This window comes from Marmota marmota, unplaced genomic scaffold (assembly GCF_001458135.2).
Source record: "Marmota marmota marmota unplaced genomic scaffold, marMar, whole genome shotgun sequence".
Lineage (NCBI taxonomy): Eukaryota > Metazoa > Chordata > Mammalia > Rodentia > Sciuridae > Marmota > Marmota marmota.
Genome location: NW_026000142.1, coordinates 9,802,738 through 9,820,129, shown reverse-complemented (window position 1 = coordinate 9,820,129; position 17,392 = coordinate 9,802,738). Strand labels below are relative to the sequence as shown.

At 33.0% G+C, this 17,392-nt stretch overlaps 1 protein-coding gene across 13 annotated transcripts in view; it reads right to left on the bottom strand.

Annotated features, from left to right (window-relative positions):
* Foxp2 (forkhead box P2) overlaps nucleotides 1-17,392 on the bottom strand; it is a 546,252-nt gene that overhangs the window by 103,418 nt on the left and 425,442 nt on the right. For 10 of the 13 annotated variants that reach the window (XM_048786006.1, XM_048786005.1, XM_048786008.1 and 7 more), the window contains one exon: nucleotides 13,580-13,654. The exons of the other annotated variants lie outside the window; for them this stretch is intronic. In XM_048786006.1, coding sequence (XP_048641963.1) covers nucleotides 13,580-13,654 — 75 coding nt within the window. The remainder of the gene's footprint in view (nucleotides 1-13,579; nucleotides 13,655-17,392) is intronic. 13 annotated transcript variants of the gene reach the window in all.

Here is a 17,392-nt window from a genome sequence, read left to right as displayed (position 1 = left end):
TTTATTTAGTTTTAGATGGACACAGTACCTTTATTATATTTATTTATTTTTATGTGATGTTGAGGATTAAACCTAGTGCCTCACATGTGCTAGGCAAGCACTGTACCACTAAGCTACAACCTCAGTCTTTCTGTCCATTTTTCATGTCTTACTATTATTAAAAATCTTCATGTACTTGAAAATTTTTTCTCAGTCAGTAAGCAAAAAAAAAAAAAAAAGATAATACATGGGAAAAACAAACAAAATTTGAACATGGCTTTACCTTTATGTCTTCACTCAAAACTGTACTTCCCTCTTGGTTCTATAAACAGATATGTAGATTATACATTATGAATGACAAAAGAAAAAATTCCACATAAGCAAAATAAAAGACTACGTTTTTTAAAAAAGGACCATGAGCCAGACACTGCTAGAAATATTTATGGGCATTTCTCATTATGTGGAAGTGAAAAAAAAAGGTCATTTTCCCCACTTCCACCACTACCACCACACCAAAGAATCATACTCTAGCAAAGAAAACAGAAAAAGACAGTAGCTTTTCACGTCATGGAGATTTTATGGTAGCAAGATAAAAATATTTAGCCAGGACATAATTTGGTGAATTCCACCATCTTGAATAGCTGAGACAAAGAAGGCAAAAAGCTCAGAGGTGAAATGGGACTGGACATATTTAAGGAGAGTGAACCTTTGATTATTTTTGATAGTTGGTGAAAATTATGAGGTTATGGCCTAGGGTTGTGGCTCAGCCACAGAGCACTTGCCTAGCATGTGTAGGCACTGGGTTCGATTCTCAGCACCATGTATCAATCAATAAATAAAGGTCCATTGATAACTAAAAAAAAAATTAATTATGAGGTTACAAGAGGAAGAGATATTAGAAAATTTAGGGGCGATACTAGAAAAATTGCACAGACAAGAATGCCAAATTAGTGTTTAGACTGTGAAATAGAAGAAAAGATTTAATGAAATTAAAATGTTTGGTTTAAGAACACAAGGAAATATAAAGAGAGAGAAAATATAGTCAGTTTTGATCAGAACTTCTTAAAATCATCATATTTTTGAGAGCATGGAGCATTGTCTAGTAGTTGTCAAATCCGTGTGTGTGTGTGTGTCTGTGTGTGTGTAATTGTGGGAGCTGAGAATTCCCTAGCTGACAGAAGGTAAAGGATAGCAAAATCAAGGTATTCCAGAAAACAAAGATCATTCGAATGTTCAAGCATTATTCTACTGCAGGGGGATCTTTCTTTTAAGTGATGTTTGTGGAAGAGTAAAACACAGTCCACAGTCAGAGGAATTCAAACAGGTGAAGTGATATGAAGAAGACATCTTTGGTGCCAGAGAGCTCTGAGTTTGTATCTTGGCTCAATCTGTTACTGAAATGTGACCCTAGAGAGATTATTTTATTTTTTTGTTATGTTGTTTCCTCAAGAGCAAAATTAGGTGTAAACAAATGTAGTAAACATTACTATAAATGACTGCTATACCTCAGAGCCAGCATCTGCCAAGATGACTATATTTTGACTTTTGTCTCACAAAACCTGATTTATTTGATGTTTTGACCAAAACCCTAGCAAAGGGCAAAACTGAAAAACAATTCCACTCAGCTTTGAAAAATTCAGCATATTTTCTTAGGAAGTAGATGGGATAGAAGGAAAAGGAGCAACATTCTGCCAATAATGTTAAATGAATTATTTTTCAGTAAAAATTATGTAAGAACTACTTGCTCAGAATTCACAAAAATATATGTAGAGTAATATATAAATTAGCATATTTTAATTAACATATTTAGAGAGTGTTATGTAAATCAACAGTTTCCAAAATTCTACTATTTTAGGTCCACTTTGCAAAACAGAAATATTATCTTCTCTGAGTAGGAAACTATTTTTCTAAGAGGCATACTTTACTGATTTCAGCCATCAAATTAGAGTAAATATATACTTTGAGGCCATTCCCTGGGAAAGGTTGACTAGTGCAGATTTACAGGTCAGAAAGTTTAGAATAAAGCCCAGGAGTTGGCTCTTGGCAATAACCTGGACACAATACAATTAAAACTTATACTGGAATGGTTGGAAAGATAGATATGATACATGTACCAATAGAGTAAATTAAATCCCACTATTAGGTATAATTGTAATGTACCCATAAAAAGATTTTTAAAAATCCTAATAAGTTTTATATGTATATGTATTATGTGTAAATAGACAAGTTTATTACAAAATACATGTGAAAATTAAAAAAGAAAAAAAAGATAGGAGTCGGGAGTGAGGTTCAGAAATGACTTACACAGAGTGATAAAGGAAGGCTTCTCCACCGTGGACTCCAAAACTAATGTTTCTATTTGTCTTTATATCTTTTGCTGTTCATTTTTTTAAACATTACTTCCAATTTTATGAGTAGAAAGAAGAGAATGATTGTTATATCTTTGTATTCCTATTGTATAGTACTAAATATAGTATGTCTGAGGGTAGTTTCGTTGGTTGGTTTATTGGGTTGCTCTTAAAATTTAAAACTGACAATACAAAGAAAGAAAGACTATCATAATATTTCTCCATACATTTCACTTCTGTTACATGTTCTGCTTTCACTAAAAGGTTTTTATAAAAAGTGAAAACTTTTATTAATTACCAAAAATTAACCAATTACTTTAAAATTTCAAACTCCTAATATATCTGAACGTTTCATAAAATAATTGATGTTCTCAGATTTACACTGATACCTCTTAACTGTGTGATGGAAAGGAAAGAACATGCAATTGTGTTATTAGACTTGTGATTGTGTTATTAGACTCTTTTGTGAGAAAGTAGTTGCTAAGTTTGAACTCTGTATAGTTGTTCTTTTAACTAATAACATCATCAAGTATAACAAACATGGAGAGAATAATGCTGTCACTTCTAGAACATTTTAGCAATGATAAGCACACTCTCCTCCTCTTTCATAGAAAGGCTTATCATAGAATTTTGAATTCCTAAAATCTGATATAAAGTTCAAAATTGAATATCATGTCACTAGAGGGAAGAGAAGTAGTCACAGGTATGCAAAGAATCAGGAAATAATGCAATGTAAGTAATGTAATCATTAGTAAATAATATAAAGAGGAAGAGCTCCATCTGTGCCCTTGACACCATCACTCTATTCTTTACTCATTCTGATCTTCTTTCAACTCTTTCTTCTTTTCCCTGTTGCATTTTAATCTTTTCATTTTCATTGTTGCCCCCTCCCTACACTTTCTTCAGTTTTGTTTCCCTATCTAGCCGCAATCCCATTATCTTCCCCTTTATCAGAATTTCCCCCAAAAGACTAATGTATACTACTCAATATTTCTATAGAAACCCTCTCAGTAACCATTTAAGCCCATGCCACAAGGTAAATTCTGATTAAAACAACGTTGCCTAACCTGTCTTCTACAGTCTTAACAACACATTGTAGTCTGTGAAGATGCCAACCATTCTTAGCTTTTAAATAATCTCCTCCAGAGTGAATGTCAAGATTTAGAAGGAAGAGAGAGATAAATAAGGCCTGGGACAAAGTGTTTCTTCGGGGAGTCAAAATAATCTCTGATTCTATAGTGGTGGATGCGTGTAATTTGGCTTTTGTTCAAAGCCATATAACACACAACACCAAAGTGAATCCTAATGTACACTATGGACTGTGGGTTGCAACAATAGCTTAGCATGGTTTAACAGTGGCAATAAATGCACCACTCTGCTGGTGGGAATGTTGATGATGGGAGAGGTTACTGCAAACGGACTGCATGGGAAAACCCTGTATCTCTATCTCAATTTGGCTGTGAACCTAAAAATTATTTGGGGGGTGGGGAAGAACAAGGCTTAATTAAAATAATAGAAGATATTTGCAACCACACATGTGTGCCTGTTCTATTATTCTTTGAGTGTTGGCTCCTGCTTCTCTACTGTCCCTATAGAGTGCATATTCTTTACTGGTTGTTTCTTCCCTTACGCAATGTCTCTTGACTTCTTTGTGCTATCTTCCTCTTCATGATTTCCTTTAAAATTATGTGACTGTAGTCTCCTGAGCATGATATGACTTACAAAAATGCATAATCTCCAACTCAACTCTGAACAGATATTTCACTGTTCAAACAAAACCTTCAGCTTCCTACTGCTACAATCAAACCTCCTATTCTTCCTTAAGTTCTAAAGATAACACCTGGATCCCAATCAGCCAAGTACAAACAACCAGGTATACCATTCCAGAAAGTTTAATGTCTTTTGTTTCTTCCTTAACTCTGTCTTTTTACCTCCTTACCCTATTCATCTCAGGGTTAAGATAACCATTACTGCTTTTTTTTTTTTTTGGACAACATCCTCTAATCTGGACACATAGAATCCAATATCTTTTCTCATTCCAATCATTTCTTACTATTCCCCAAAATATCTTTAAATAGTATGGTCTGGTTATGTTACATCTACTTCTTTGTTTGAAATTTTATAGAATATTTAAGGTCCTTAAAAAAGCATTTAAAAGTTTAAATTTTGGCATTTTATATAGACATATTATGTATACATGTGTACCAATATTTCTTTGTAAAATGTCATCTCAAATAATCCCCTCCCATCTATTTATCTCCCAGTCCTTAATACAAGGATGAAATCTGCATTTATAGTTTACATAGATTTTTTAGTCTTAAATTACGTATTTTCCATATTTACAGTCTAAATTTCTCAAATGCAGGATGTTAATTATAATTTTACTGAAAAGTTTGCTTAGTCTTGCAAGTTAAACATAGTAGATGTTCAATAAAAATGAGTTAAGTGGTATTGAGTATCAGGGGCTTATATTTTAAAAATGTGAATTGAATAAGTATACACATGCAAAACCCAAAGGGGTTAATCAATATGAACTGCATTGGTGAAAACTGGTCTTGTGGGACAGTAGTTGAGCTGTGCCTTGCATCACTAGTGGCTACAGAGAGATTTTAAAAGATGCAATACTCTAGGTTCAAAGCAATAGATAAGTCAGGATCCAATTTTTGTTTCTGAAATAATAGTAGAAAGGCTGGGAAAATAACAAAAAACCCAGTATTTTTTTTTATCGGAAGAGGCAGCAATGATTGAAAGGCTTAAATTGTTCAAGATTTATCTTGCAGAAATTGAGCAACCATTAAAGACTATATTCTTTAAGAGAAAGAGGAACAAAATGAGCCATCTATCCTGTGATGGTATCAATAACAAAACTGTAGGTGCTCATTAACAATGATCGAACTACTCATTCCAGATATTTTTAGGATTTATCTAGAACCACAATTTCTCAATAGAATTTCTAATCTTCATATTCATTTCTAAAATAGTCAATTCATAACATACAATACAGGATAAAATTTGCCTGCTATGGACTAACCCCTAACCCTAACCCTAACCCTAACCCTTCTTAGTGTTTGTATGGTTAATCCAAAAATCCATCCTGGGTTTCACATACTGTTTCATATTTCAGTATCAGACTTAAAAGTATTGCCTTACTTCATTTTCTTTTTAATGATAATTTCTATTTAATGATCAGTAGACCCACTAATAACTTATCCTCAATTTATAAGACCTAATATTTATGTGATGGATAGTAAGCAGGCACCCTGAAAAGCTAGGGAATGAGAATTCCTCAGCCCCTCCCCCCTTAAAGAACAACTGAATTTTTTTGACTATGTGATCTAAATAAAAGGAAGATTATGCTAAAGGATTAAGATTTGAACCATTAGGCTAAATATGGAATTGTTAGATAACTTTAAAAAAATAAGTTGATTTTTTTGTCCCTATGTGTAGTCCTAATAGAAGAATTTAAGCATTAAATCAAGTCTAGAACTTCACAATTCACCCAAAAACATTTCTGAAGAAATTATGCAAGATCCTTGAATTCGCTTTCTTTTAACCTCACCCTCTAAAGCCATCTCATTGATCTGATTGAGATCTTAGAAGTATTCTTGTCAAAACCAGATGTAGTTCAGTGGTCTCTCTGGTAGTTTCCTAAGTCATCATGAAATCTCTCTGGTTTTCATAATCATTTCCTAGCTAAAAGTAGTTAGCAATGTTTGGAAGAACTGAGAAAGTTCCTTATTTGAAACATATTAAGCTAAAATTAAAGACACAACCTGAAAAAAGTAATGTAAATGAACCATGTGTCAAGACTAAAGAATTGTTATTTCATCAATAACTGCCCTTGAACTTCTTAAATAATGGAGCCATGTAGAGGAAGTCAGTTCAATTCCTTAACATTGCCTTCTCAATCGTAAAATAAAGGACTTGCGTTAGATGAAAAATATGACCCATTAGCTTCACAATCCCATCAGTCCACAAAAGATGACAATGTATGTTCATTATATATTTTCTCCTCTTTATTTTGCAAATGCAGTAAGAAAGGTAGACCTGCCAAAAAACCACACTAAGTATGTATTTTAGCCTCAATATATGAGAGTAAAAGAGATGTACTACCTATAGGTAATAAGAATTTAGAAGAGCCAAGAGCCGTGGGACACACCTGTAATCCCAATAGCTCAAGAGGCTGAGGCAGGAGGATTGCGAGTTCAGAGCCAGCCTCAGCAAAAGCGAGGTGCTAAGCAACTCAGTGATATCCTGTCTCTAAATAAAATACAAATATAAGGCTGAAGATGTGACTCAGTGGGTTAGTGCCTCTGAGTTCAATCCCTGGTACCCACCTCCCCCCAAAAAAATTATTTAGAAGAAATAGGGATAAAACAAAAGTACAATTACCATACAGATTTATTTCCTTTATTTTAATTTTATATTAACTATGCAACAGAAAATATTTGTATATGGTGGTCTAGAAAATTTAAATCCCTAAACCTTTAAGTTTATCAAATTCCGATAACAGAAAATTGGCAATACTTACTCCCTCTACCATGTGTGAATTTATGAATTATAGTAATGAAATAAGAATCTATCTCTGAGATGTCTGCTTGATGCCTCCCCTTTACTGTAACCTCTTCTGATGTTTTATTTCTCTTGTTATTTTATTGTGTTTTAAACCAGACTAAATATTTTACAGATAAATTATAAAATTAAAATTAAGCCTAAGATTAGGATTATTATAGTGTTACTCTTAAAATGTTAAATATATAAGTTCTATGTTCTGGAGTGTGATGTTATAACCAGTACTCTGGATTTGAAGGGTAGATTACTTCTGCCAATGTGGTAAAATATCTCCTGGAATCTTTCTCAAGAGAGAACAGGAGGTGTCTATGGAATGAAAACCAGGACTTCACACAAAGAAGCTAGCAACATGTTTGTGAGAGCCTGGGCATTTTAAAACTGTTCTTTGATGCTAAATATGAAAAAAAGTTCTAACTTGAAATCCTTAACTTGGCACAATATTTTATTCATTATCTAATCAATAGTGTGAATCTCTTTGCATAGTTCATTATCGCTATGATGAGGAACGTGAGTAATTTAAAGTAAACCACTGTAACTTCTTCTAAGTTCTATGATGATTATTGTGTAACAGAATTTTGGTATTAGTAAGCTTTGCAAACTCCATCAACTAATGATTTTAAATACAACATGAAGTTCCAGGTTTAAGTTTTACGTCAATGAAATCATGTGCTGCTTAAACTAACATTCTATATACTGAAATTATATGAAACATCCCGTTGTTGAGAAATATTTACTGGTTACATTAACTGTGCCAGTAATAAAAATCTGATTTCATAATTTGTTAATCCTGTGCATTATAAGCAATTCATTTGCTTAATGAAAATTATGAATGCAAAAATTTAACTTTAACAAAATAAGCAGAAATGAATTGCAAATGGGCTTAATAATAATGCATGCACATTGTTTTATATAAGTGATTATTTAGATAAGTGTATGTATATGTATACTTGCATGTGTGCATGCCAAAGTCATTATAAACTAAGATGACTTGTTTTCTGCTTCTTTGGGTTATTAGTATACTAAAATAAGACAATATGGAAATATACAAGTAACAAAAATATAAATAGTAAATACAGAATATACATTTTCTTAAATGATGTTTAGAACTATGTAAGAATTATAGAGTGAACTATTAGAAGTTAATGCAAATTATATATCATATGTGTAGAGACTACCAATAATAATAGCTCATTACAAATAGCTTTAAAATGTGAAAGGAAAAATACAGTCTGTCCTAATAGGCACCATAAATTCACATTATTGCCACAGACATATTCAAGTGTGTGTATCAATTTATTTGATGAAAAATATATTAACAACAACAAAACCAGATAACTAAATAAATAATCCTTTCATCAGTCCCTGATTTCTGCCATACTAATGCTTTGGTGAATCATCAAGGGGAGTAAATTATTCATTATAAATTTCAAAGAGCAGCTTCCATTGAAAAAGCTCTGCTATCAGTCCTTCTTGGAGTCAACATCAAGAGAATTCATGGCAATCTCAAATATTGCAATAAAATAGAAGGTGAGAGGCAATCACTCAGGAGAGGTCTCTAGAATGAACTGTGCTCAGGGAGTTACATCCCAGATGACTGAGGTATGTAGGATAATTACTAATATATTGAATTATACCAAGAAAGAGAAAGATTAATCAAGAAGTTGTATACAAATGTCAGACAAGCTTTTAAAAACAGAAACATTTATTCTGTTTCAGATGACGCATCTGGAAGGTTTTTAGAGTAGCCCTAAACATGGTCACTATACTTTATGTTTAGAATATTAATAAAATCAACAAAAATGTGTTTGGAATATTTTATAATCTTAGGATTTATTTCTTACTGAAGAACCATAGTATCAATACCATCATAAAAGTCAATAAACATCACTCAATAATAATCATGATGGAATAACAAATCTAATTTATACTGCTTCATAATAAATTCCAGTTTATACTACATACCTTAATACTAATGAAATTGTGTCCATCGAGTTAGATGAGACTATTAATACTAGTAATAATCTGTTTCAACTTCTATCTATTTATTGCTAGTAAGTAATAATCTATATCAACTTCTCATTATCCCCTGCCAATGCATTTGTAATAGAGGAAGGAAAAAAAACCCAGTTGTATTTGGCATTACCACCCAAAGTTCCAATGGAGCTATAGTATCTTCCTGTACCTTAGCTGATACCAAAAACTGAAAGTATAGTCTTTTTTCCTATCATATCTTAGCCACAGTTCCTCTGGCTAGTAGGCTATCATTTAAGTATGGTTAGGCAGGTTTCTGATTCTTCCATTTAGCCATCTTTCATTTGAAAAGTCACAAACATTTGAACAACAATGATTTTTGTGAGTAAGTCACAGTTCAACTCAAATTAATGAATATAAAGTATTTTCTCCCAGTGGGAAACACTGCCATCTGTCTTATCCAGTACAATACCCACTGCCTCCTTTAGTGTTAACAATAAATAAATATCTTATTTCAAATAGAATTGCCAAGCCAGAGTATATTGGTGCTACCATAGACTCAACATCTATTGCATACTTAATGACATGTTAGTCATCAGGCTAAGAATTTTTCCAGGGTTATTAAATTTAATCCCCATTGCCACCCTATAGGTAAATATAATTATTGTTCTAATCTTACTGATGAGGGTATGACGACAAGTAATTTGCACAATATTCAATCCAGTAACTCCAGAACCCAAAGGATAGATTATTGGGTGCAGAACAGAATTTAAGTAAAGCCCAAAGAGAACAATGTATTTGAAACACAAAAAAATAGCTTCTTAAATCATCAAGATCCCCAAGAAGAAACATCCAGGAGGCAATAACAACAGAGTCAAGACCAGTAGGGAAAGATCAAATATGAACACTGAAACTCAATTTGAATAGGACATAAACCCACTCACTGAACCAAAGCCAATCAAGTTTAAAGGTGTAACATATTTTGTTCATCAGAAGATTCATCTGGTCCAATGCTAAAGGATTTAAAAATAAGATTCTAAGGGAAAAAAAAAAAACCCTAAGCAGTCAACATAATTGCCTTAGCACTTAGCGCTAACAGGAAGATTGCTAAGTAAAACAGTATTCATTTAGGTGTAAGAAACTATAGGCAAGACTAACAATAAGATTATCTGCAGGTAGGTGTTAATGAATCACTTGGGCAGATGAGGTGTCAACAGAGTCTAGTTATACAGTGGTGAGTTTACTTGGATTACTAGTGTAGTAGGGAAGCCAAAGACCATGAAATTCAGGATATTGACCATAAGCCATTCATAAAGATATTAGATACACCAAAATTATCCATCAAAAAGGAATGTCTTATGTCCTAACATAAAAGTTAGAAAGAAAAGAAAAATAAGCCTGGCACAGCAGCATATGCCTATAATCCCAGCTACTCAAGAGGCTGAGGAAGAAGGATTTTGAGTTCAAAGTTAGCCTCAGCAACTGAGGGAGGCCTAAGTAACTTAGCGAGACTCTGTCTCAAAATAAATGGGGATAAGGGTGTGTGTGGTTCAGTGATTGAGTGCTCCTGGGTTTAATCCCTGGCACCAAAAATAAATGAATAAATAAATAAATGAAAACAAAAAGTCAAATAAGTGAAGATATTTTTCAGATTAGTTTTACAATAAACAGCATTTGAAAAGACAGAATGTGAAAAACAAGCATTGGAAAGTAATCACCCACAAAGAAATTCTCTTATTCTCAATTTCTTGTCACTTAAAGCTAGAAAGTAATGATCTTTCTGAAGAAACCCAAATTGACAGGAGGATATAATATTTTTGTCTTATAATATTAAAATACAACCCATGGATCCCAAATATTTAAATACAACAGGTAGACAAAACTTATGATTACAATTTTCTGGTAGAGGTGATATAATTGTGCTCAGCCACTGCCTACTATGCAATGAATTGGTACAGACACAGTAAATAGAACGCATTAGTGGGCACATAAAATACCACTAATGCGGTATTCTATAATGCTAGAAAGGTACAGTATTCAAAGGATGGCTAATATCTGATGGTTATTAATAAAACAAGCAGACAGAAAAAATGTCCCTATGAAATATATTTGCTTTGCATATTTGGTTAGTCATGTGATATAGTTAATGCATGCAAGAGGATGATGCGATGGAAAGCTGTGGACATCCATTTAATTTCAAATATGTACTCTTTACTTATTTAAGGTAATTTGGTATTGTGGCTTACCCTCCTCGTAATTTACGGCACTTTATTTCAGGCTTCATAATAAACTAAATTGATTGTTATTTTTTTACGTGAAGTAGGGGCAGGGGAGAGCAAAAAATTATTTAATCTGGCAATTGAAACACATGCCGGAAAATGTCAGCATTTTATTTGTGAAAGTTGAAGAACCATGGAAATGATATATGTGATGTTAAATTGATAAGGCCCAATAAAAATTGGAGAATTGCAATTCAAAATTTAATAAAAATGTTAGTCACATAGATGATAAAGGACAGTAGCTGGCTTCAGGTTCTCCTCTTCTATCCTTCCACACTTTTTTCCCTCTTAGTCCAACAGAGACCCTATGGTGCTCTAGATTTAGTAGAGTACCACTCCAGGATATTGATACTTTTAAAATTTAATGAATATTAAAAGAGAGCCATGCCCATCACGTAGGAATTGTCAACTATGAATAATAGATAGTGTTTGTTTTAGTTTGCTTCTTGATTTTAAATCCCATTATATAGCTGTTTGAGCTTGCAGAAAGTTTATAACTAATGCAATCAATAAAGGAAAATAAGCATCTACTTAATAATATTCAAGCAATGTTTCCCTTGAGTTGTAAAGCTGAGAAGTCGCTTGGTGACAAATATGAAGCACCGAGTTCAGCACCCTGCAAAGACAGTGAGCACCTAGTGCGCTACTCTGCCATGTTCTTCCTCCCTCCTTGGCCACAGGAACCATCATTAGCCCATCTAGCACTTTTTCTATCTGAGAGACTAAATGTGGTCACAGACACGTGGAACACCTCACACTCTATTCAACACAGCCCTCAAGGCAGCCAAGAACGACGTGGATACCTTTGGGTAGACTAAAACACCAGGGATCACGAACTGGGCTACAAATGCAGCCCTTCCCTTGAGGAGTTACTTATATGGTCCCTGGTGAACTACTTCCTTTCTCCATATCACGTTTTTATTCTGAAACTATGTCAGTGAAAACATAAAGATCTGATGACATAGATTTCTTTTTTTTTCAACATGACTTTTTTAAACGGTAGAAATAGTTTTAAATAAAGAACAAACACTATTAGTAGTTAAGCCAGCTCACACTCTGGTTTAATAAAAACAAATTTTCCATTGGAATTATTTTAGGAAAACTGTTACCAATTAGGAGTACTATCCCCTTTTTAATGTACTATTTTTAAAGTGTATTTTTTGATTAATCTTCTTTATTAAGTTTAAGTATATAATTATGTTTGAAGTATCTTAAATTTATCTTCCTTTAAACTAAAGAATACTTAGAAATTTAGATTGTTTTAGCTTTTCACATAAATTTAGTTACATCAATTTAACAAAACTCATCACTATTTTTTAATTTTTGCCATTGTTTTCAAATATTATTACAAAGAAAGCTCAGGAGGGCTAAACACTTGAGGATTAAAATGAGTAAGACCCCAAACCAGATGATTTGAGCTCATAACATAACTGCCGTATACAAAATTTACTACCAATTCTCTACACTCACTGTTGTTTTAAAAGTTTCATATTTTCCACGAGTAGTTACATGCCACATCAATCTGATACTACTTTTAATGAAGAAATATCTTTTTTGAAACTATGGAATTAGATATTTTTTTTTCCATTTCTGAAGAACACTTGTTTAGAAGACTCAATTGTTTCGTATTCTATCAATTACAATTAAGAAACATTATGCATAGGGTAATAAAATATAAATTTTGAAAGAGACAATTCAGGAGTCCTCTATTTTCTTGAAGCAAAATAAGTACATCAACTCATATGAAAATAATTAAAAATTCTATATGTTAAGATATATGAGTATACATATTTAGAGATTTCTTGTGAATATAGGTAGTATTCATGACAAATAGAAGCCTGAGTTGCTCTATTTAAAAATTCTTGAATGAACACTTTAGGATTATTGTTCATTTCCAAGGCTAACAGGTATATAAATTGGGTCACAAAAGCAATTTTCATCGAATATTGTAGTTCAAAGAGACAAAATTCATTCTAGTGGCAGAATACACACACACACACACACACACACTGGCATATGTATATGCAACTTGCAGAATAAGAAACAACAACTCTTTCTTAAAATATCTACTGGATTAATTATAATCTGTACTCATTTTTTTATGCATCTCAGTACTTTCATCAATTTATTCTTAAAAATTCAAGAAAAGTGTGTCAGTGCTACAGCCTTTATATAATTAAGGTGAACTTTAATGTCATCAACTCACAGAAACTGTGAAGTGTATATTTGACGAAACATAATTGAAATGAGAACACAAGAAGTAACAGAAAACCAATTAATTACATCTGTATCTTAACATTAGCTATCTCTTGATTATATATGCACCCATAGAAGGGACTTAGTATAGAAAATCAGAGATTATGTTTAATGGGATTGGGTCCATGGCCTTGTGTTTAATAGCTGAATTTCTAGTTGCCCAATGTAACTTACTGCAAATGTGTTGTGAGGATGCCCATCACCAGAAGAGTGGCCACAGACACATAATTTTGTTTCTGGAAGCAATTCCTAGATTAAACAAAGAGAATCAGGAGTTGGCTTCTTAATTTATTTTTTTTAAATTTTCAGTCTTAAGGCTTATGCTAATAATGTACATTATCATTTTTAAAAATCATTTTTGGGAATTATTCTCATGGTAGATCAACATAAGAAAGACTAGTCCATGTTTTCCTCACAGTTAATACTAGCACAGATTTTAAAAATAGAAATCATTTGACAATGTGAAGTTTACTAGTTGAATCATAATGAATTAACCAAGGACCCCCAAATTCACTGATTATCTATTGTGATGCTGCCTTAGGAAACTCAGTTCCCACTTCTAAATTGAAATTATAGCCAATACTCATAAATACTCCTATAGATTTAAATGGCACTGTGATTTTAGAGTATGGGATGCTATTTGTTATTAAAACTTAATTATCTCCATATAATTTTGAAAAAGCTATCCTCTGACTTTTAGTCAATTGTAACCAATACCAATGAATACAAACCTTCCTTGCCATGAAATTTGAGAACAATCCCAATAATTTCTTTGAGTAAATTATCTGGGCTATGCATTATGGTATCACAATTTTTGCCATTAAAATACACTTAAGACTATAGAGCTCTACTCCATAATATCTGTTAAAACCTGTTGAGTTTTGCCATTTGCATTGAGAACTACTCTATATACTCAAATGTATAGTTTGCATTTTTATCTGTAAAAGAAAAGTGATTATTTATTGATAAATGACATGGAATGTCATTTTTTACCTAAGTAGCATTAGACATTTCAAAGATTTTGTCTGAAGGGCAAAAGGATTACACTGCATTTGAATAGATCATGTGACAACACATTCTTAGACTTCATGTATGATATGAAAGGATGATCCCCATTCACAAGATACACAAGGGAAATTATAACTATACCAGAAAAGAAGAAAAGCAAGGGGGGCCATGGTACGGGTGTCAGGGAGTATTTGTAGTGGTTTGATACATGTAAATATTACATCTTATAAATAATTCTTTTCAAATACATCTGTGAAGTTCAGGGGCTCTGTTTAAGAAAGGGATTGTATATGCTTTACATGACTATATGCAGTTTTCTTCAAGATAAGAGCAACATTAATTCAGACAGGAAAAATGGCTTCCAAAATATCCCCTTCCTTCTCTTTCTTGTGAAGAAGTATGTCACCTGATGCTGGCAGATAGGGACTGGGGGGAAATGTTCAAGTTATATTTTACTGTCAGAATCCAACAAACACATTTTCATCTAAATTATTTTGTCAACAGCCTTGTAGTACCCTTGCTAACCTTATTTGGCACCAGTGCATAATTAGATACACAGGGGTGTGACTCCAATTGAAGGTGTTGGCATTGTAGCACTCTGTGAAAATATTAACTATGAGGTTAACTCCAATTTTCTCTTCTTTAATTAAATGCACATGGTACTAATGAGGTAACCTACTGTTCCTTGATAGCACTAATTAGCTAAGAGGAGAGTACACTCTCACACTGCAATTTAAACCTAAAAATAAGGTTGAAATATGCTAATTGCAGGCAATTTAAAACAGTACAAGTTGAAGAACTAGTCATAATAAGAGAAACTGACTGCTTTACAGCTAGGCAGCTGTAACTTTGGTTAAAATCAAAACAAGCTACACAAATTTTGGACTGCTATTTAACAAGGTCATAAGCATCCTCAGAAATGAAATGTTACTCTATGCCACACAATAAACAGAAACAACAACAACAACAACATGCCTCCGATTGACACTCATCAACATAAAACCCAAAATAGGTGACTGTCACAGGAAAAAAAGCCACTCACACTAATTTATACTGGATGTTGAAAATTAAGTTCTATAAAATAAGCCACATCACTCTAAACTCTCTTAAGAGCATCCAAATTAAAAACAATATTATAATCTGTGTCTCAGAAATGAAAACGTGTTGAGATACTGATATTTGCCTTTGTAATAGGTGAGAAGGGGAGATACAGGGAGAGACAGTCTCACCCCTTGAGGAGTACATGACCAGATTTCAAGATAACGTACGATGATAAAGATACACAAAACACATGATAAAATTAGAGGGTATAACCACCATTTAAAGGATTTAGGTGCCAAAGTACCAGAAGGATTTCATTATAGCCAGGAGGTTTTTCTCTAGCTTTCTTCTACAGTTTTGGAGCTCTGGAATAGAATAGCCTAAGGCTTCACTGTGAGAGAGAACGCTCCCTATTCTTAGCTCAAATGACTCAGAAACATAATTTCAGTAAATCTAAGTATAATCCAAACATATCTTCTTTAATTGTTTCCTCAAACATTTCCCAAATATAATTTTAACCAATGAACATGGTGATAACCATCACAAGAAGCAAGATTCTGAAGGACATTCTGAATCATCAAAAAAGAGATTATATTATGTTTTGATTGGTGCAAAGTATATTTTCATTATTTTTTGATTCTCCAAAACCCCGTGACAAGTCTTATTTTTATTAATCAGAGACTGTGATTAACCAAAACACTCATGCCAAATCATTCTTATTACTAGAGAGAGAAATAAAGCACATTAAAATGATATTGTCATTAATCTATCCTTAGGGACAAGAGACATAGACCTGCCCATACTGTGGGCTCATGGTGACATTTTCCTGTCCTTATCATTTTGCATGAAAAATTATAAGATACAACAGTTAAACAATCACAAGAGTTGAGCAAGCAATAAAAACAAAGAGTAAAAAACCAAACTAGTGAAAAAGGAAGTTCAACTGAATCTTAAGTTTACTGAAGAACAATAACTTAGAAGAAAAGCAGCACATTTGGAAGGCAAAGGCTTTTAAGTAATTCCCAATGAATAATTCCTGGAGTTAGAAGTACGTGAAAATAAACTTTGCACAACCATTAGCCCGTCATTGTGTCTTGCCAACAGGTTTGGTTAAAAAAATTTGTGCTTTGAAAAAACCACCCAGTTTCTTTTCATAACTGCCTAAATCTTTCTAAAACAGACAGAGACAGAATGTTGGCACAAGATGCTAATAAACCTCTGACCAACCAGCTTTAACAGACCCACAAAGCTGCAGGTTTGTAAAGGAGCAGCAAGACGAATGAAATCAGTCACTTAGAAATGAGTCTCCTGAAGGCAACCTGACATGGTCCAGCAAATCACAGGGAAACACAATGCAAATGGATGTTTTAAGTGTTTGCATCTGTTTCAAATAAGCACCAAAGAACCTTTTAATAGTGAGAAGGCCAGGGCAATGTACTGAAATAGGTTTTCAACATTAACTTCAGAAGGAATCTATTTTTCAGTTAAAGATGGATCATTTTGATTTTCTGTTAAAACAATAAAGAGTAAGCCATGTAGTGTTGAAAATAAGAATACTGGCTCTGGAGACAGTCTGTCGGGGTTCAGATCTTGACTCAATGCTTACTAGTGGTATGACCTTGACCAAGATACTTAGCTTCTCTTGGCCAATCTCTTTACAAGGTGAATGACAAACAACACCATCATAGAATTATTAAATACACAGAACTATAAAGTACTTGGAATAGTGCAGTCACCCCTTAGCTTAATATTTATTAGTTATCTACTTAATATTTATAAGCTATCATTGCTTCTTTAGGGCAGCTTTTATTTTTTTTTTCAAATAAAGATTAATGAATTCCTACTATATAAAAAAAATTACAACATACTGAACAGGCTGTAAAAAAATGCCCAAGACATTGTATCTGTATTTAAATGATTTTCAGTCTATCAGCAGAC